General features: G+C 37.9%; 1 protein-coding gene across 1 annotated transcript in view; it reads right to left on the minus strand.

The window, feature by feature from the left end:
- The window catches only part of LOC134665097 (ras-related protein Rab-37), an 89633-nt gene extending 66659 nt beyond the window's left edge, over positions 1 to 22974 (minus strand). Inside the window, exons 1-2 of the mRNA XM_063521919.1 lie at positions 22822 to 22974; positions 20897 to 21007 (exon numbers count right to left, since the gene is read on the minus strand). Coding sequence (XP_063377989.1) covers positions 20897 to 21007; positions 22822 to 22962 — 252 coding nt within the window. The 5' untranslated portion in view covers positions 22963 to 22974. The remainder of the gene's footprint in view (positions 1 to 20896; positions 21008 to 22821) is intronic.
- Between the last annotated feature and the right edge of the window lie 491 nt (positions 22975 to 23465).

The raw sequence follows: 23465 nt of genomic DNA on the forward strand, positions 1-23465 counted from the left end.
TCAACCATTTCTTAGCCAAAGCAAAAGTTGGCCTGTAGGGAAATATATAGAAACGATGTTACCGACAAATTGAGATTAATATTAGGTGAATAGGTATATATATTACCTAGTATTAATCTCGATGTCGCCGTTTAATATTTAAGCCACAATCCAGTTAACGAATTCGCAAACAATTTCTCGCCAGTGGCCAGTGGGGCTAATAAGGGCCGGAGAAAGTTTGATTGTTTTCGCCAACTCCCGAGAACCAGGAAACTTTGCAATCTTTCCTCTCGTTATAGTTAAATCGATAAGTTAATCAGGGCTTCATTTTAGAAGTACTTTGGGCTGCTATAATATGCATAGAATAGAAAATTTATACTTGGTATAAAACCTTGAACCTGTGGATTTACCAAAATGAAATGATCAATATTGATCAATAGTAAGATCTGGCCACGATATAACACCGCCTGCCTGCAATTTGGCCATTCAAAATTTATGATTATTAGAGATCCAATTCTATTTTAAAATAGTAATATGTATAAAGTTTCCTTAAAAAAATTTTGGTGCCCGAGTGGTCGTATTGCAGGCACAAAACTATGTATTCTTTTCTTACTGCCAAGTTTATGCAAAGTTAGCGTGGTCACCTTGTATAGAATAAAAGTTAGAATGTAACTGTAAGGTCCTCGTATTTCAGCCAGTACAAGAAGATTAGAACATTGAACTTTATTGCTTAATATAAAAGTCCAGTTTTAAATAATGCTTAAAATTATGATACGTTATGACTAAAGTTCTTTGGTGAGTAAAATTGTCCATTGCACATGACGTCAGCGTTACGCGTTACGCTGTCTCGAGTTAATCATTTTTTCCCCACCTGAAAAAGTGCTCAGCGCCGCTAAAGAAGTTTTCACTTCAAATAGATTTTGCAATAATATACGTATCCTATTGAGTACATTTTGGCCCGTTTTAATCCTCTACTTAAAGGCCTGGAATTACTAATTTTAATCCCGAATACATATTCTCTTCGTTAGGGATAATTTTATCTCAGGTGGTATTTGGAATGTCGAAATTGGGTACACCTCGTTATTTCTTGGCCCTTAAATGATAAATAATCCGTCCCATAGATTAAGGGTTGTTTTGAACTTGGTGAGTTGGGTTGCTTGATGAGAATTAACAGATTTTATGTACATTATTCTTCTTCTTCGTCGTAACCTCATGACTGAGGGTCGTGACCGCCATAAGTTGCGTTTTCTTGGATTGCTCTCCAACCTGGCCGATCTTCTGCCATTTTTTTATGTACATTATAAATCCGATTAAATCAGGGTGAAATCCTTTCAATCAAATGATTTTATAGGCTAAGAACAAAGGCGAGTATGTAATTAAATAGTCTAGTAAACAAGCTTTTGTCAGTAGAATATAAAAAAAACTGTACTTTCCCGCTTTTAAGGTTATAATCAACAATTCACTCCCCTGACATTACTGACAAACGAAACTCTTACCAAACAATAAATATTATAGGACATTTTTACACAAATTGACTAAGCCCCACGGTAAGCTCAAGAAGGCTTGTGTTGTGGGTACTCAGACAACGATATATATAATATATAAATACCTAAATACATAGAAAACAACCATGACTCAGGAACAAATATCTGTATCATCATACAAATAAATGCCCTTACCAGGATTCGAACCCGGGACCATCGGCTTCATAGGCAGGGTCACTACCCATTAGGCCAGACCGGTCGTCAAAAACACAATACACTCTTAATAGTATATTACACGATTAGTAAGATTACTACAGAGGCCGGGAAGTAGGTGTTGCCGGCCGAGCAGGTACATTTAGGCGGGCGAGCGTAGCGAGACCTATTAGTTATGATGATGATTGAGTTACGTCCTAATGTGGTAGGTTATTCAGTGCGTGGGTTAACAACACAATCTTACACAGATAAACGTAGTGCCAAACACAACCAGTGGCGACGATATATCTACTTACTTAAAAATAGATAAATATATACAGCTTTGTTAAATCTTATGTTACATTATATACAAGTATTATCTTTAATACTGTGTGGTTTATGTTTTAACAGAACATTGCCGGCAAAATGAATTTTTAATATAAACCTTGTAAGAAACATCCCTGAAGTTACGAGTACCTATGTAAGTTACGTACAAGCTGTTCATAATTAAAAAGCTGGTCTAAGAACGAACTCTTTGCCGGTGCTCTTTATGTTCTCCTGGTGAATAAAACTTTTAATTTTACCGCAGTCTTGGTAAACGGACGAGAACATAATTAAGTATACTTTCCGTTATATTTTCTCAATCCGTAGGTCTTGGTACATACATATATTTATAAGCGTAAGGTAAAATGATTTCAGGCTAAGATAATGTTTATATTATAATGGATATGTAGGTATATTCTAGCATTATTACAAAAAAAAAATTAAGATATCAAAAAAGTTAATACGACAGTAAATCCATAATATTTTTTAAGTTCTTAACTAATGCCTTTTTCGAAACTGTTTTCGAAAATATGAAATTGACTACATTAAGAATGCTCTAGAGCCTCTATCATACGTAACTGGTTTCGGACTCGACAAAACGGACCCGTAATAATTCCTGCATAGAGGAAACTACGGGCCCGATTCCCATTTTGAAATAGACATCTATTAGATATCTTTTAGACATCACATCACCAAGATACGATAAAGATATGTTTAAGATCTAACCTGTCAATTTTGACATTTGCGCGATTCTGGAGATACTCTTGAACGATTTCCACAGGATATGACTTAGACCTATTGACCAATTCACATCTAATAGATATCTTACTCTATCTAGCGTAAAAGTGACATTGGTTGCCCGAATTGCGCTGTAAAAGAGAACTAAGTAGTTGATATCTAAACTATTACGTATCTAAGAATGGATCTCGTACGTGTCGTCTCTTGTGAATATCTTGAAGTTCGAATACGGCAGTACGAATTCGGGGCGTGTATTGGTAAATGGTAGGTTTCTGCTAACTGCTAACTGTATACCCTAGAGGCCTAGAGGATGCTGTATTGCCGTGAATATTCGTAGACCTTCTGTCGAGTCAAATAAAGTGGTCGTTTCAATACAGATATTGACATAGGTACAAAGTTATCTAAGGGCCACTTGCACCATACACTAACCTGGGTTAACCGGTTAAACCTGGAGTTACCATGGTTATCAGTACAATTTGACACTGGTTTAACGGTTTAACCGGTTAACCCCGGGTTAGTGGGATAGTGGGGTCTTTTGATAATTTGACATAGTACATATATTTAAACTTATACTAAAACAAAACTTAAAACTAATATAAAAAACTTTCTCCAAATCACCCCCTTCCGGAATAGTCGTAAGAACGCTAGTGGCGTTCGTTACCCTTCTGCATCGACAGACAGCAAAGTAATAAGCATCTAAGTAAGTATCAGGACCCCTATTCGACAAGCGACGTTTGACGTATCGTGTTGATCTCCCGTTGATGTGGGAAAAATCATAAGTTCTCGAATACGTACAATGTCAAAATTTGACATTAACAATCCACAGTTAGGGTGACAAGCAAACCAAACCGAACCACCCTTAGTTTAGAGTTGAGTTTTGTTTGTACCAAATGATATTATCCACCGTTGATGGAATCAACACTCAGTATGCAATAAAATCAACTGTTGATTTGACGTGGATGCGAAATCTGACAGTTGTACATGTCGAATTTGGCCCCTTATTTAATGCCGTCAATTCAATATTGGTTTCTTTTAGAGTTGAGTTATTTGCTTATTCCTTTTCTTCTTTTTACATTTCATTTCCTTTTTTTTTCAAACGAAAGTGACGCAGTGAAGCAACAAACTGATAAATAACGGTATAACAAAGTGAAGAAAATATTTAATTACAAATTTCCTGTTCTAAATTATGTTTATTGGCATAAACCGTCCCTGTTATTAGTAATATTTAGTCCCTGTAATATTTAGCTATAAATTTCGTCAGAAAATGATTATTTCAGTAGCTTCTGGGAAGAGGAAAATAGAGTAGGTATGCCCAAAAGGTGTAGGCAGATGAAAATGGAAACAACATTATTAATATGTATAAAATTTCGACCTCCACTGGGTCATTTACAAAAGTTTTGTTCCTAATGGTCATCAACAATTTTGGTCTACGGGTAATTTGGTCTAAGTCTAGTCTAGAGATGTGTTAATTTATTAAAATTATAAATAACAGATAAAATATACTTTAAATAAGTAAATAAAAGCTGTAAGTGTAAAATAAAATTAAGTAATTTAATGGTGACGACGAGTGGCGAAAGACAGGGGAGGTGTAATAGGCTACAAAAAAATGGCTGGCTATAATATACAGGGCGGGAGGCAGGAGGAGCTACCATCTATAGCCGAGCTGGCCTCCCATTTTTTAGGGTTCCGTACCCAAAGGGTAAAACGGGACCCTATTACTAAGACTTCGCTGTCCGTCCGTCCGTCCGTCCGTCCGTCCGTCCGTCCGTCCGTCCGTCTGTCTGTCACCAGGCTGTATCTCACGAACCGTGATAGCTAGACAGTTGAAATTTTCACAGATGATGTATTTCTGTTGCCGCTATAACAACAAATACTAAAAACAGAATAAAATAAAGATTTATGTGGGGCTCCCATACAGCAAACGTGATTTTTGACCAAAGTTAGGCAACGTCGGGCGTGGTGGTCAGTACTTGGATGGGTGACCGTTTTCTTTTTGCATTTTTTCCGTTTTTTTTTTTGCTTTATGGTACGGAACCCTTCGTGCGCGAGTCCGACTCGCACTTGCCCGGTTTTTTACCTGTAAATCTGTCATTTTATTACTTATATGTTTTCAGAACAAATTATAGGGTAGGTACATTCATTCAATAGAAATAGTTAAACATATTAAAACCTTAAATCTCATTCATGCCAATTTCCACATCGTGACCTTTTAGTAATCCATAATATGCGAACTAAGTGTTCATTTAAGTTACCCGTTTTAGCCTTTATGACTACTTCCATAGGACTTACAATCGTATATCTTACATAGTTAAATACTCAGCCAGTCACAGACGCAATAAATGGGTCATAAATAATATACGAATAGAGATCACGACGTCTCATGACGTCATTTCGTCATAATAGACGAATAAAATGCCCAGAATACGTAATGGATCGTATGATATACAGTATGTGTCTGACCATGGGGCTTTAATTCCAGTGCTTGATTTTACTCGCTAAACTGAGCTACTTTTACTATGGGATCAACCCTGAAATCGGGGATATTTTTTTTTGGTTTTTCCATAGAAAACGTCGACATCTGATCAGCCAAAATGTATGAAAAGTAAAAAAAACATTTCGAGATTTCGGGGTTGGTGCCATAATAAAAGTAGCTCAGTTTAGCGAGTAGAATCGAGCCCTGGATTCAAAGCCCGATGGTTACTAACACCCTGTATATATTATAATGGTGTCACTGCCTACATTGTAAACCCCCGACGCAAAAGGGGACGCCAATGTTCGTCTGTCTGTGGCATCGGAGTTTTACGTGTTAGCGAGTTTCCTTGCGGTGGTTCTTAGCTATGTTTGATAGAAATCGATCCAGAAGTTTGAAGAATATCAGCACTTTTCCAAAATGATTTAAGGCATATTTGCTATAGCGTGAGGGGTTTTTTTTATTTTGTTCCATAATGGATGACTCAAGTTAGACTGGGCTGTGTCCGGGCCGTAGCTTACGGCGCTTACTTTTCTATGACATGACAGGCGATCACGTAATGCTTTCCATAGAAACCGATGCGCCGGAAGCTCCGGCCCGGACACGGTCCGGTGTAACGTGAGTCATCTTTAAGGCTGTCCCCGCACTTATCAACATTGAACTGACTTGAGCAGGTGGCACTTTAAACTTTATACATTATCGTCGGCGATAGGGCCACATTGGCTGAGCCAACACCACAGACCACCTCAACCCTCAGACGGAGCACGTGAGATAATCGAGGTCACCACAACATATAATAAGAGTATTTGTTTTATTCAGAGACCAAACTTTTATATCCGCAACGCAGGCTTCGTCAGGTAAACACAAATTTACAATCAGCTACAGGCATCGTCACAAAAAACTACAGCGATAAAATCCGCAACAGGCTTCGTCAACTCACTTACTCTAAAAATACACATTAACAAGAAACAAAAAAAAACAAAAAAAAAACCTACTAATAAAATACACCCTCCAACTCACCGCCAGCAGGCAGTGTACCCAACAAGCTGGCCGCATTGAGTTATTAGGAGCTTTGAGTTATTAAGTAGGAGCTTTTAAAAAAATTACTCTTAACTCTTTTAATAATAAAGACATCGAAAACTTCAAACGAAATCGTATAAGCAATTGCTTAATGCCTACTTACATGTAATTGTACATCAAAATATTTCCTGTAATCCAGAGAGGAAATAAGGACATACGGCCCAATTGGAACTTTAAGATACGTCAGTTAATAGATCTAGAAAAGATATGGATTAGATATGTCAGTGTCAAACAAGTGTCAAAGGCGACGTTTCTTCAAACAAAAACGTCACTTTTGACACTTGTTTGACACTGACATATCTAATTTATATCGTTTCCATATCTATTATTTGACGTATCTTAAAGTTCGAATATGGCTGTATGTTTATATGGAACAGCGGTCGTCCACTCTATCTTCTTAAAGCCTTATTGTCTCATAAATTTATTGTCTCATAAAAAATTCTGATTCCCATCAATTTATCGACCGAATCATTGCCATAGAAAGTAAATGATATCTTCAAAACGTCTACTAACAAATAGAATACAATTTACGAAGCGCTTTCGCAATATCAATTCATTGGAAACCAGTTATTGTTTCATGAAAGCCTTTTGATCACCTGTCATAATAGACCGCGAGCCACGAACAGATTTCCATGACCAATCGCCTCCCGGGCGATAACTCGTATAACGGTTAACAGCTATGTATGATGAACCCTCATGGACGTCAGCTGCCGCTTCGTTAGAGGATTGAGCAATGGCAGCCACCGAAACACAATAAATATCATCTAAACTACCATCTGACACAATATCAGTCGGGAGGCGATGGCTAAAAAAAAATTTTTTTACATGTTCAGGTCATCAACTGGTGATCTTTCCACCGCGATACAAATCGGCTGACGCCTTTTCAAATTTAAAATACCATCTAAACTATCATCTGACAAAGTATAAGCCGGGAGGCGATGACTGACGATATATGCGCCTGGCCCGCGGTCTATAAAGTTCGCTAGTGAACGAAAACAAATAATTGATTCGGGACGGTCAAGGCTCCAATTAAACCAACTTTGTTAATACTCGTATTGTTGTTTTTGTTATATAAAGCTAGTAAAATTCAATTGCTTATAGTAAATACTTATATTGGATACAATATTAAATCTAAAGTTAAAACTAGAAATAAAACAAAAATACAAACTATAAAATATACTTACATACAAAAAACCAAACTTGTTTTTGTTGGTAAATTATTAGGCGGGCAAAATACTCGCCCATAATTGTGTACGTAAGTATATTGTTTTTCCAGTTTGGATTTCACGGGCCTATAAATCCCGCTCTCTTGATAGGCTTGCGTGGGGATATAAATCCAACACGTAGAGGCCCTTTGGAGAGCTTTAATGTCATAATATTTACTATTGTTTGGTTTTTAATCACTTAATTGACATGAACATTGAATTGTTTAATTTATCTATCTAAATTTTTGTTTATTTATTTAATATTATACAGGGTGGAAAGATAAGTCGGGCCCTGGAGGGAACTACCTTAAATCCTTAAGCTGGCTCAGTTCACTTAAAGGAGACATTCCTTTATTTTTAAAAAGAAACAAAACTGCATTCAAAGATTTTCTTTTTTTCTTCAATTTTGCTTGTCTAAAAAAATCTTGAGTACTAAATATTAGATTTTATGGATATTTTGTACGACAGACGAATGTAAGACCTAACGTTTCTTGGAGAAATGTTATCATTAACATTAACTTTATCGACTAGTTCAGTCTTCTCCGAGACCACGGGGACAACGCCGTCCTCGAAACGTCGGAGGTAAATCTTAAAACTTAAATACGCGATTAAGTCCCGTTGTGCAGTTTGATAATGTTTAATAATCGTGAAAGTTTAAATCAGTGTAGTACAATAAAATTGCGACTTTTTATTTTTTGGAATTTTTAGTCGGTTTGAGTCCCGGGCGAGGCAAGCGAGTTTTAGAAAATCTTTGAATGCAGTTTTGTTTCTTTTTAAAAATAAGGGAATGTTTCCTTTAAGTAAAATGAGCCAGCTTAAGGATTTAAGGTAGTTTCCCTCCAGGGCCCGACTTATCTTTCCACACTGTATATATTTCGGGGATCTCGGAAACGGCTCTAACGATCGATGAAATTTGCTATATGGGAGTTTTCGGGGGCGATAAATCGATCTAGCTAGGTCTTATCTCTGGGAAAAAGAACATTTTTGAGTTTTTATATGTTTTCCGAGCAAAGCTCGGTCTCCCAGATATTATTTTATAAAATAGACAACATGTTGTCTGTGGCCTTAACAGATTCATATTGATTTCTAAAGTTCAAATTACAACTTCGAGAATATAAATGTCACAATACGCAGCCCTCTAGGCAAGCACAAGCGGATTTACTTTCTATTGATATCACTACGATACGAGCCGCATATTACGCCAGTGGCGGCTATTATCCGATTTACATATCCAGTCGCATGCGCTTTGTGGCCTGTACGGGCTATTTTTGCTTGAAAATGTGATTACACTTTTATAGAAAATATTGCATGTGTGATGTTCTCAGAAAACTTTTTCAGTTATCATTATGGGCGGTTTTTTTAATAATTCCATAGCCAACACGTCTATTCGTCTGGGTGTTCGTCTGTGGGTTACCTCAGTGAACTATTAAGAAAGTCCCTATTTCGAGTGTCTGTTAGTCCGCGGCTTAGCTCAGTGACTATTTACTATAAAGCTGTAATGTTTAATATTAATAGCAAAATGGAAAAATGTACACCTCTGGCAAGACTCGCAACTTGCGACCATTACGGCTGATTTAGACGGCGCGCGAACTCGCATGCGATTTTAGTTACATTGCGGACTGTTGGTTACATCCAATTCAACCGACCAATCAAAACACGCAATGTAATAAAACTCGCATGCGAGTTCTCGCATCGTCTAAATGAGCCCATGATTGGAACATCGCACACGTCTGGTCACAATGATGTCGCAAGTGCAAATTTAGCTGAAGGCTTTATCATTTCTCATTTATTATTTTTAATTTGTAGTATCGCTCGCATACGTTTCTGCTTATTAAAAAATAAGCTGTTGGTAATTTTCCAATGTCATTATGCGGACATCTTGGTGAAATAATAAACTGAATGCCCACCTAATATTGTAACATAAATATGACGGCTTAATGTGCCCTTTGTAGAATGTTAGTATTATATTATATGTCACGTTATATGTCACGGTAAAATCCAGGGAATTACTTCCTTCAAATAAAGATTCTAATTTTCCGAGACTCCGTATTCATATGGTTGCTTAGCTACTTTTTCCTTTTTAATATAAATACGACATATCATGGTGCGTCTTTTTACTCTTATGAAGAAGGGAGTATGTTGTAGGTATGGGCGTTAGTGTTTATGTTTGTATGTCTCTCTAATATACATAGCTCAAATGGATCGACGGTTAGATTTATCTTCTTTATTAAAGAATCAATAGGTAAATTACCTACAGCCGAATAATAAAAAGTAAAAAATAAATAAAATGTAACTATAGTTCGTTTTTTTTAGCATTAGATAAAAGGTAAACAATCTTGATGTGTCTTTTAATCAAAAAACACGTTTTAAAAATAAGTAAATATGTAACAATTATGAATCTAATACGATCATTCATGTTCATCTGCTTTCGTAAGTAATAGATACTGATTTTTAAAAAGCGTTTTTCAATTAAAAGACATGTCAAGATCGCTTACCTTCTTTGTGCTTCTTTCTAATGCTAAAAAAATGAACTATAAAAGCGAACCACAGTGGCCACTTGTCACGATAATCTTATAAAGTGAGATTTTGTAAAAACTTTTATCTTTTATAAAATACTTCTGTTTTAGTACCTAAACAAATCAAACAAAACGTGGCGAAGATAACATGAAACGAGTTTCAAAGGCGGTTGACTAAAATATCAACTTCGCTGATAGCGATCTGATTATCTAAACAAATTTATGAATAATGTGCTGAAATAACGAATATCTAAGTATTTCTTAAGGCATACTAACTATATTATATATTGATAAATAAAGGCGATGTACAGTCGGATCCCTAACATAGACATACAATACATACATTCCCACTTTTCTATACAGTTAGTATGTCAACTTGGGTTGAGTTACTTGAGTTGACGGCACCGACCGTACACATTTGGTGATATATTGAGTATTTAGTAGAGATGCACCGGATATCCGGTTACTATCCGGTATTCGGCCTATCCGGCCATTATTTTACTATCCGGCCGGATACCGGATAGTGAACTTCTATACGGCCGGATACCGGATAGTAACATTGCTTGATTTCAGAGTAAACAAATTTGATTTAAGAAACAGACACGGTCACAATCGTACTTGTTTATTATTTTAAAAACCTGCAGAATGCGCACCTGAAGAACTGAAATGTAGGTATAGTTCCGCCGGCCGAATATCCGGCGGCCGGATAGCGAATATTCGGCCAGTGTCCAGGCCGGATATCCGGTATCCGGTATCCGGCCAAACAACTATCCGTTGCATCTCTAGTATTTAGGCTTAATTTATGTATAAGGCAAATTTAAACATCCGCAATAAGTACCCATTACATATAATTACCTACCTGATGCCAAGCAGCAAAAGTATCAAAGCAATTATGTGGCAGAATCAAGAGGAAGTTAGTAGGTTATTATGTCTTCTCCTCCTCATGTATCGTCAATAACTCTCCATACATTTTTTTTTTCGAATTTGTTATTTATTTGTAACTTTACAATGATTAAAGACATACAGGGTGAAAAAGAAAATATATTATGGGCTGATACGGACAATAAAAACGACTCGTCCGTGTGAAAGCAATCTAAGGTCGTACACCCCGCATTCTAGTACGATAACCACCAGTTGCTTGTTGCCGTATCGCCAACGATCTATCCTTTACGAGTATATTATTTTGTATTTTACTTATTCTATTTTCGCAATATTATTTTGTTTCTCAGATAAGTCCTATTTAGTATTAAGGGCATAGCGCGTTGAGTACGTTTTTTGGATTTGATGTTTTCGTTTTATTCTGTGTGTACCTACGTATAAGTATATAGGGTAAAATTTTAAGCAGTGTACAATATTTAATATTGTTAATAGAATACAGGTCAGTATTTTAGAGCTTAAGGTAAAGTGTTTCATGCGATCGTATGGAGCCTAGGAATTTTCATACAAAACACACAACATTAAAGGGAATTTTCCTTAGCTTAAATTATCTCGTCATAATACCTACTAATAAAAATACTTCGGAGACCGAGACATCTAAAAAGAGATAAATGTTTATCTTGACCGTTACATGACTATGTATGAAACCACATTTGACGTAAACGCCCGCTACTTTGACCTCTTAGGAGTTGTATTTCAAAAAGGTTTTTTCTTAGTAAAGCTATAGGAACAATATTTGAAAAATATACGTTTCAAATTTCCAGATCCTATACCTTCGACAGTTTAGGCTGTGCCTCACTTGTCAATATCAAAGAATAAGAAGAACTGTTTTATATACGTTTTGGGTTCGACGACGGTGCCGCCCTTCCACACATCGATTGAAACCACTTTTCTACCCTACCCACATATGTATTACCTAACCCTTTGCCTATGTACTTATGATTGTTTTAATGTAATTAATTTTTGTTGGTGTTCTCTTTTATATACGGAAATACGGACAACCGGTCTGGCCTAGTGGGTAGTGACCCTGCCTATGAAGCCGATGGTCCCGGGTTCGAATCCTGGTAAGGGCATTTATTTGTATGATGATACAGATATTTGTTCCTGAGTCATGGTTGTTTTCTATGTATTTAAGTATTTATATATTACATATATCGTTGTCTGGCTACCCACAACACAAGCCTTCTTGAGCTTACCGTGGGGCTTAGTCAATTTGTGTAAAAATGTCCTATAATATTTATTTATTTATTATTATTATTTATTTATACGTCCCTTTGTTTTAAAACTACGTTAACAAAGATTTTTTATGCGACACAATATTATTCTATCAAACGTTTGCATTTGTATATCAAAACTAAGGGCGATTATTTCAATTGTTAATGATATTTTGTAAAAGATGTGTATGTAAAAATAATATTCACAAAAAAACTTTTGGCACTTTATTTAAGGCCACCCTGTACTTAGAATGGATCTACTGCCGTATTCGAACTTCAAGATATTCGAACTTCAAGAGACGACACGTACTAGATCCATTCTAGATACGTTATAGTTTCGATATCAACTAGTTCTCTTTTGCAGCGCAATACGGGCAACCAATGTCACTTTTACGTTAGATAGAGTAAGATATCTATTAGATGTGAATTGGATCTCTAAGTCATATCCTGTGGAAATCGTTCAAGAGTATCTCCAGAATCGAGCAAATGTCAAATTTGACAGGTTAGATCTTAAACATATCGTTATCGTATCTTGGTGATGTCTAAAAGATGTCTAATAGATGTCTATTTCAAAATCCGAATCGGGCCCCTAGTACGTGTCGTCTCTTGTGAATATCTTGAATTTCGAATACGGCAGTATTGCTCAAAATGTCTAATAAGATGAAGTAATACCCTTTATTTCTACTTTAAACTTGTATATATATATATTGTATTGTATGTATGCTAGTATGTATTTTATGTATTTTATTCGATAATATTATTTATGTATTTTATGAGTTGACAATACGTTAGTTTACTTTTTCTAAATATTACTGTACATCCCGTAAGTTTGTCTATCTGACCTGCCGGCCTAGCCAAGGTTACAATCGCTATCGCTTCGACAACGAAACGCTTTGTGTCTCTCTATCACTCTTCCATATTAGTGCGACAGTGACAGTTGCGTTTCGATCGCTACGGAGCGTAAGCGATTGGCATTTTGGCTACGCGGCCTGACTGGAGTTTTCCTCTCATCTAATCGAAGGTTAGCTGGAAGAGATCCCTTATAGGGATAAGTTCGCCTTTGTACTTCCATTACTGTAATTTATTTTTGTAAACCTGTGTTGTGTACAATAAAGTGATTACTACTACTACTACTACTACTACCCTTACGGCATTAATTCGATAAAGTTTCAGCAATAAGGAAATTAATAATAATTAATCCCTGTGAACCTGAGTTTGTTTCCGCAACTTCTTGTAAAAGTAACTTTTGATTCAGGCTTTAATTTGATTCGAATAAAGATCAAACAAACTTTTGTAATCTTCCGGCTAATGTTCAAAAAGCCATTAAAAAGTCACTCTGTATACGTTATTATGTTATTTTTCAACTTATATCATGTTTTATTTTAACCTTGTTATAATCGCACTCTCTTTGAGTAGATACTTTGTAATAAGTACATATAATTTAATAATAAAAATGCCTTTGTTAACTTACACGTATCGAAGTTAAGGAATAATATAAATAAATAGACGAGACGATATTTCGTGTAAGTAAATATATCTGACACATAATTATCGCTAAAGAGCCATTCCGTCTGTGGCAAGGGCTTGTGCACAAATCAAGCGAGGTTCGATGGTGGGAGGGGAGGGTCACGAAAAAATCACGATAGATCATGTTGGGGGAGGGGGGGTATATAAGGAAACCTAGCGTGTATTTTTCTACTGTGAACGAAACTAAGAAAAAAAACCTACCACATGAGTAGATATTTTTTTCTCGGTCGGTTTTTTTCGGTTTCTTCACTCTGCACTTCAAAATAGCCAGCCTATTTAACGAAAATAGAAAAATAAACAAGATTTTCTGTATACAATACTATTTATCTTAAAATTAGATTGAATGAAAAAATGCAAAAAAATACACGTGAGGTTGTGTGGGGGGAGGGGGGTAGCCAAAAACCTCACCAAATATCACCAGGGGGGGGGGGTTTCCAAAAGTAACCAAAAACACCTCGCGTGTTTTGTACACAACCCCCAATTTGCTTAGGAAACGCAACTTTTTACCTCTCCCCGGTTTAGATACCTACAGTTAGAAAAATATCCTTCTGGACCAATAAATAGCATAGTTACCTACCTCTTCTTGATCGGGACACTCTTGACAGAGCGGTCGTGGTCATCATTGGAAGTCTCCCTTTGTTACCTACCTACCTAGCATAAATATGAATGTAATGTATATCGATTTGGAAAAATATAACAAGTTATAATAAACACTTATTATATCTTTTTCACAAACATGCGATAACGTTTTATTTATTTTTGTTGGAGATATTCCTATCCAAACTCATTATAAATGCACGAATAGGGATATAATCATTTTAAAACGAAACAGAAAATGAACTAATTAAACTGAGTTTCGAAATTCTGAAACTGCAATGAAAGCTAGACGCAACACCCGCTCTCTGTGCAGTTTCTCTTTGTGATGGACTAAAACCTAATTATATTAAGTAAACTAGGTGCAGAATTGTTTTAAACGTATTAAATACTAAATATTTTTTAACGTAAGTATGTTTCTAAACTTTCTAATAATCACTTTTATTATTAAAGAAAATGAAATTAACCCTAAAATTACAAATTTTTATATACCAATTTTTGTAATCTATTAGGTGTATAATTTTTTTAAATATTAAAAAATCGTCTTTAAATATGATTTAAAAATTACAAAAAGTCGACGTATTTATTTTATTTCAACCGATTAATCGGTAATGAAAATAAACGCGAATCGTTTCCCCAAATTCCAAAACCACATCCACACCAACGAATAACTCACAAATCGGCAACAGAACACTCGCAAATTCAAAAACAACCGTTGACGCGCGATTCGAAATTCGAACGAAGTCAAAAACAACCGTTGACGCGCGCGATTCGTAATTCGAACGAAGTCCCGCGGCGGCTCAGGGATGCGAGCCGCGTCGAGTCCTGTCGCGAACTGAGCTCCCGGTCCGTGGGTCCGTCCCTCCCCGCGACACGGATCTATTGCCGTGTCAATGTCAAATGTTTGCAACATTTACCTGAGGTACTACAGCGAAAAACGTTAAATCAAATTTCTTTATTTACCTCTCTATCGCTAGGAGAGGCAGAAAACAAAATTCCGATTTTTATTTTTTCACGATAGGGCCTTCTTCTTCTTCCTCGCGTTATCCCGGCATTTTGCCACGGCTCATGGGAACCTGGGGTCTGCTTGACAACTAATCCTATGATTTGACGTAGGCACTAGTTTTTACGAAAGCGATTGCCATCTGACCTTCCAACTCAGAGGGGAAACTAGGCCTTATTGGGATTAGTCCGGTTTCCTCACGATGTTTTCTTCACCGAAAAGCGACTGTCAAATATCAAAAGATATTTCGTACATAAATTCCGATAAACTCATTGGTACGAGCCGAGGTTTGAACCCGCGACCTCCGGATTAAAAATCGCACGCTCTTACCGCTAGGCCACCAGCGCTTCCACGATAGGGCCTTCTGTTCTCAAAATTTGATATATTTTAATATTTATCAGTTTTATCACTTATCAAGTTATCACATTCTATCAGAAATCAAGTGCTCCCATTTTTATACTGGTCTTGTCATATTTTATCAACCATTGTAATCGTAGTAAGTACATTTTATAAGTGGAGGCGATTAAAACTCTCACAGATTTTCTGAGAACTACTCCGATTATGTTTTGAATGAATAAGTGGAACTTGAAGTAAAACGAATAATTTATACTTACAAAAAAGCTTTTTGCGGTTTTGAACTACTTTGGAAATAAAGTGCTCACATAAACAGCTACTTAGTGCTTTCGTCATTCACTTTTTAAAATTTCTTTTTATTACCTATTAGGAATACCTAAATACTTACCCCCTGCCAGTAACGAGTGCTATGATTTGTAATGAGTTTTGTGTAGTAACGACTGGGGGCCGATTTTTGAAATTCGACCATTCGATTTCGTGTATTTCGTTAATTAATATCCCCACTACCAGGCATTTAAATTCTATGAATAGAATTGAAATCGAGTGTTCAATACCACTAGATTCCAAATTTTTATCGCTCGTATCTCAAAAATTAGCATTTCGCCGTTTTCCATCGATTTTCGAGTGACGAAATCGAACGATCGAAATTCAAAAATCGGCCCCCTGGTTGGAGTTGTATAGGTATCCTCTTTCATTGAATTGCCCTCATCCGGTGCCTATCTCGCCGCATAATGGCTCCTCTACACGATGGGCCAACGCCGGCCACTCCAAGGGACGCAGCCATGCGGTAGAATGAGATAGCAATATCACTTACTCCCTCTAACGCATACATGCGTCCCTTGGAGTGGCCGGCGTTGGCCCATCGTGTAGAGGAGCCATAACAATTGATTGTCCTAATCTAATGGAATGTTACGCATAAAACTCTTTTCGCTTAATTTTTCTCTACCTGAAACAGAAAGTATTTTCGAAAATATTTTGCAAAGGTTAGGTTAAGGTTTATTTTATAATTTTTCAGAAATGTTAATAGTCTCGTCTCAGCACAATAATAACGGTGCGAAATGAGTTTTATGCGTTTCATTACATTAGGAAAATCTATTATTATGCGACTCAATAGAGACCCGCCCTCATCATTAACGATTGAAGGATCTAACGCTACGTCTTACGTAGGCGAACAACGCGCGAACGCGGCGCGGCGCGGCGCGGCGAAATCAATCCTTTGATGCCCATAGAAGTGTCCTACGTAAGCGATCTCGTTGCGAACGCGGTGCGGCGCGATTTGCACGCGAATGTCAGGCGGCGCGGCGCGCCGCGTTCGCGCGTTGTTCGCCTACGTAAGACGTAGCGTAACACGATACGCCCACGATACTAACGACACGACATTAACGGCTCGATTCGGGAAATGAATTAGAGACTCACTAGATATGAAATAGTAAAGATATGTGACGTTCCACTGCAAAAGGTACCTTAAGGCGGCTGGCGCCGCGATTCGGGAAATGAATTAGATATGTGACGTTCCAAGAAAAAGGTACCTTCTGGCGTCCGGCGCTTACGTCGCATAGCACCGCAATAATATTGGAGCGGCGTTAATACTAGCGTAAGTGTCAACCGCCAACGCCATAAGGTACCTTTACCCGTGGGACGACACATATCTTTACTATATCGTATCTAATTAATCTCTAATTCATTTCCCGAATCGCGCCGTAAGTATACCTAACATAGGTACAGCACGAGCAAAAAATAGCGAGTACTCAAAGTAACTGGTACTTATATTATGTCGAATTTTGATACCCGATGAAGTAGATTTTCAACGGCCTACACCAAGTCTAAATGCAAACACATATGTGACGTCCCACGGCAAAAGGTACCTTATGGCGGTTGGCGCTTACGCTATTATTAACGCCGCTCTAATATTATTGCGGCGCTATGCGACGTAAGCGCCAGCCGCCATTAGGTACCTTTTGCCGTGGAACGTCACATATTCACATTCTGAAGATTCGCATCGCGTCATTCGCATTCGCATTAGTTATTCAAATGGGGTTGTGATCGTATTTACCTTCGTATCATTTGGCTTTACCTGCGTAAATACGTTGTTTATGATTATGGTTACTTTGATAAGGAAAGATGCTGTGAATGCCTGTGAACGAGCGTATGAAGATATATCAAATTTACAAAAGGATAAATAAAATGAATAAATTTATGACACAATTACAGTAAGGCTTGTGTTGTAGTTATAGACGACATTCTATATATAGATAGATACTACAAATGAACAGTCACTGAATCGACCAAAAATTATATATTACCTACCTATGTAGTAAATAGGTAGGTACCAGTGGCGGCGCGTCCATAAAAGCCGATTCCCACCGGCTTGCCTATTTTTGGACGTTTGAGCAGAGTTGTAAAGGAAATATGTAAGCCAAATTAGCCCCAGCTTGCCTATGGATATGTTTGACGCGCCGCTACTGGTAGGTACTTAATTTAACGAAGGTTTTTTTTATCTGAATGATGCCGCCATGGGGACTCCTAAGGTCTGTACAGTTCACAGACTCACCAGTTAGGTATACATAATTGTTTTATCGAAAGTTTGTTTGCAAAGTTTGGTTTTGCGAGCCATAATCCGGATAAGAAATGTTGATGGAGTCGCCATTGCCTAATCTAATTGCATAAGTTTTCAAAATGACCCAAATCCGCTAATTAGGTGTCATTCGGTAAATAAAACTTGCCTTTAATCCTTATTTCGTAGTAACAATTACTTTGAATTCGAGTTAAACACAATGGTTCATCGATTTGCCGTTCAACAAAGTTAAACGACGCTTTGTATTCGGATTTGGGTACTTTGTATTGCGGATAATCGTGTTTGCGCGCCCCCTTCTGATCCAATTTAATATTATTATTGATTCACAGGATATTAGTATAGTCACATCATGTTATATTGAGTATATACTCACATATTGCTGGACTAAAACAGTAAGTACAAACATTTAAATGGCCCACTGATTAACATCAGTCCGCCGGACGGTATCGGCCTGTCAGTTGTTCGAATTCGGAATGTCAAAATTTTGTTCTAACTGACAGGCCGATATACCGTCCGGCGGACTGTTAATCAGTGGGCCCCTTTTTATAAGTATAACTAACTAACTATTTTGGCTCAGCGATCCAAAGAGAATCTTGGCCTCCGAAACGAGAGCGTGCCACCTGTCCCGATCCTGCGCAACTTCCTGCCAGTTACTGACGCGAAGCTGAAGCAGATCCGCCGCCACACTGTCTTCCCAGCGATACCTGGGCCGACCCACTGGACGGCTACCAGTCGGTCGTCCCAAGAACGCCTTCTTGACAGCCCGATCCTCTCCCATTCTGAGTAGGTGACCGAACCAGCGAAGTCTGTGCGCTTTCGTTTCGCCGATGATATTGGGTTCGGCCACTAACTCCTCGATCTCGGCATTTTTCCGGATCCTCCAGGTGCCGTCATCTCTCTGAATAGGTCCCAGGATCTTGCGAAAAACTTTTCTCTCTGCTACCAGGAGCTGACCTTCTTCTTTTAGTGTTAGGGACCAGGCCTCACAGCCATACATTAGGATAGGCCGTATAACGGTTTTATATGTCCGTAACTTTGTATGTTTGCTGAGAAGCCTGGACACCAAGCTTTTTATAAGTATGTACTACCGTAAAGAGAGGCGCATTGGGGAGGGCATCGTCGATTACTATTCATTTTTTATTTTTATTTTTCAGCTTTACAACTAACCAGATACCTGATACGAGTAGCTGCCTCTTTAGGAATACCGGCTCACACATCTTTTAGGTCAAGGGGGAGGCCTATGTTCAGCAGTGGACGTCTTATGTGATGATGATGATGATGATGATGACCATTTTCCAGAACGCAGTCTCAATCAGAAAATAACCAAAAAAATCATACTCACGCAAGAATATCAAGTTTAAAAAAATTTACCTTTAAACATTTTACGTAATAAAAGTAATAATCTTCTCAGCAACTTAGTTGTTTTTCGCTTTTTTGAAGGCGAAACTTTTTAATTTACCCAAACTCGCCTGTAGATCCGAGAGTTACGCGTCTCTCATAATTATCTGCTACTTCAAATTGAGTTATGCGTCGGCTTATAGATTAGGAGGCCTGACGAGATTATGAAAGTTTTCTGGCGTAATTTTTCCTCGAAAACACGTATTTAAAAGCAGGAGCCGTTTCACGTTGCATGAGGGTATAGGAAACCCTTGAGGCCTACTTACATGAATTTCTAAACGATATATAATGACGGCTGCTGACATATAGGTACGCCTACGTACCCCTGCCAGTCACCGGCCTCTCAAAACAAGAGAGGTCTCTATAAACCTAAGAGAATACGTGTTAAATCCTTAAATCAATTCGCTTTACTCAAAGTAGCGGAAGTAGTAACTAATTCTGATAATAAATAAATATAATATGATATATAAAATATAACTTGGAGCATAATACGGAACACAAAAAATCGCTTCGATTGCCATGTAAGCACAGCTAGCACCGGGAGGTCGCCGCATTGCTCTTATATAGTCTTGACCATCGGCAGACCACCTGTTATTCTAAAGGCTCCTCTACACGATGGGCCAACGCCGGCCACTGTAAGGGACGCATTTATGCGTTAGAGGGAGCAAGTGATATTGCTATATCATTCTACCGAATGGCTGCGTCGCTTGGAGTGGCCGGCGTTGGCCCATCGTGTAGAGGAGCCATAATAGAGTAGAACCTCGATTATCCGAGACTTAGTTTATCCGAATCCTTAAATATCCGAACTTCTTTCAGGTATTTTATGTTTCAAAGTAAAATGCACGACGCACGACAATCTTTAATAAGGTAGGTAAAGTAAGGTAATAAATAGTAGGTGCTATTTTTGTAACATTTAGATTATCCGAATTTTTGACTATCCGAACTAGTCTCGCTCCCAATTAGTACCTATACGTACCTACTGACAATCGACGGTGTAGGGTACCTACTATAAAGTTTACGAATTGTCAGCTCACATTTTAGTGGACTATGATATTCCCATTGTGTTATCGCGAACAAAAGTTGCACGCCTGAATCATTCGCCTATACTTTGTTATGTAAATACGTATAACTATAATAATTGGTATGATAGCACAATCAAGGTAAAGAATATGAAATATACATCAACAGTTTGTATTGGTTTGATAAAGTATACAGCTTGCTTATTAATCCTTGCTGAACTAAACGACCAACTTCGAAATACAAAAAGATGTGGAAAGATGAGATAATACTCGTAGCAACCAACTTACCGTGAAGCCGATTCCGACGGTTGCCGAGAAGTTCCCCGCCTGGAACTTGCCGGTTTCGAATTGGACCAGCAACGACGTCTTGCCGACGCCACTGTCGCCCAGGAGTATTGTCTGTAAAAACACATTAAGATGATCTGGTGAAGGTTATGGTACCCTGGCCACCCTGGGGAGTACCATGGGTGGTACCTACTCTCATGAAGCGATCAACGTAAGAATAAAAAAAACTAAAACTAAGATCTGTCTTTATCTAATTCCTAATAATGTTTACCTATTTCATTTGTCATCGTAATCGAAAATTTTAGGTTTTTCCGTGATTTCTCATATCACATTAATCACATTATACGAGCAATAAAAAGTAAATTGAAATCATTTTCACACACTTTCACGCAAATAATTTCGCTTTACCCACAGTCCACCAAAGCCGACAAAGGTTATAACATAAAATGAATCCTTACAACATTCTAATAAAGTTGACTAATTCATGTTATACAAAATAGACAAAATATTATAATAATAATTTCAAAATAATGCGTTGTCTGAACTAATTGGGAATTAATGGTTTATTATTTCATATACACAATTAACACAATTATATACATTTTTATATCACATATTGTCCAATATTGGGAATGACAACAACAAAGTGATATTTTGTATCTAAACAGAAGTAGTGTTTCTACTTGATAAAAACAAATTAAAATATTTTCTGAAAATAATTTAATTTGTTCAAATACTTCATAGTATAAACAGAAAATGTTCTATTATAAAAATATTTAATATAGTATTATTGGTACTGTATTAAATTTCGTACAGTAGGTACCTATGTATTTCAGTTTTCTAGGGTAATTAGACTAATTAGTAACGTTTTGCATGTTAGTCTAGACGTCTCTTATGAAAAGCTCGTTAATTTGCTCCAGCAGATATTCATGCTGAACATTGACGTGGGAATTTCGGTCATGATGTATTTACATTAATATCTGTAAACATATTAATATGTTTTATATGTTTTTTACAGCCGCGATAGCTTGAAGCTGATGGTTCGAATCCGGCCTCCGCTACTGGAGGGCTTAAGGGATCAGACGTTTCACTCGAATGAATGTTCACTTGAGTGAATGATTAATTTTTCTTTGATTGCATGTTCAGACGGTGCTGGTGCTAAGATTATTCACTTTTTATTTTCTTTCACTATGGCGTCGAATGAAGTTGTGTGTCTTGGATTAATTTTTATTTGTGATCATTTAATAAAGATTTAAACAAGCAAAAAGCAAACAATACTTTGACTACTACCCACAGCCCACAGGACTACCCTCGAGAAAAATATGCAAAATCGGAATGAACATTCACTCTGTGTTCACACTATTGATATTCTGTTCATTCGGAGTATGGGTAAAAGATGCCAAATGAAAATTGTATTCACACGTGTCACTTTGAGTGAAAGGTGAATAGGTAATGAAATACGAAAATGAACACAAAATTAACCGTCTGATTTTAACGTCACTTTTTTTGGTAGGTACACCTGGTACTTAATATGACATCTATTTCAATTTATATTAATTGAGAAAAGTCTTTTCAAAAGGGCTTTTGTGGTTACCTTGTGTATAGGCAAGTTGTCGTCATGAACGGTCTTGATCGGCGTGTCCGTGGGCTGGTAGTCGCGGTACCCGGTAGGGGAGGGCGTGCCGCGCTGCACGGGCGCATGCACCGTCGGCTCGAACACATCGTCGCTCATACTGTCATCTGTCGCCGTCTAACCGTCTGATTTCACCTTTATGAATTCGTTTTCACTTTTTGTTCATGTTGTGTTCCGTGTCACTTTGAGTGAAAGATGAATAATGAAACACGAAAATGAACACAAAATGAACCATCTGATTTTACCTTTAGTCACTGTTTTTTGGTAGGTACTTATATCACACTTATTTGGTTACCTTGTGTATAGGCACGTCGTCGTCATGAACGGTCTTGATCGGCGTGTCCGTGGGCTGGTAGTCGCGGTACCCGGTAGGGGAGGGCGTGCCGCGCTGCGCGGGCGTACGCAGCGTCGGCTCCTCGAACACGTCGTCGCTCATACTGTCGTCGGTCGCCGTCTAACCGTCTGATTTCACCTTAATTAATTCGTTTTTCACTTTTGGTTCATGTTGTGTTCACACGTGTCACTTTGAGTGAAAGATGAATAATGAAACACGAAAATGAACACAAAATGAACCATTTGATTTTACCTTTAGTCACTGTTTTTTGGTAGGTACTTATATCACACTTATTTGGTTACCTTGTGTATAGGCACGTCGTCGTCATGAACGGTCTTGATCGGCGTGTCCGTGGGCTGGTAGTCGCGGTACCCGGTAGGGAAGGGCGTGCCGCGCTGCGCGGGCGCACGCAGCGTCGGCTCCTCGAACACGTCGTCGCTCATGCTGTCGTCTGTCGCCGTTTGGTAAATCAAAAGGGCTTATGTGATTACCTTGTGTATAGGCACGTCGTCGTCATGAACGGTCTTGATTGGCGTGTCTGTGGGCTGGTAGTCGCGGTACCCGGTAGGGGACGGCGTGCCGCGCTGCGCGGGCGCACGCAGCGT

This window comes from Cydia fagiglandana, chromosome 6 (assembly GCF_963556715.1).
Source record: "Cydia fagiglandana chromosome 6, ilCydFagi1.1, whole genome shotgun sequence".
Classification (NCBI taxonomy): Eukaryota; Metazoa; Arthropoda; class Insecta; order Lepidoptera; family Tortricidae; genus Cydia; species Cydia fagiglandana.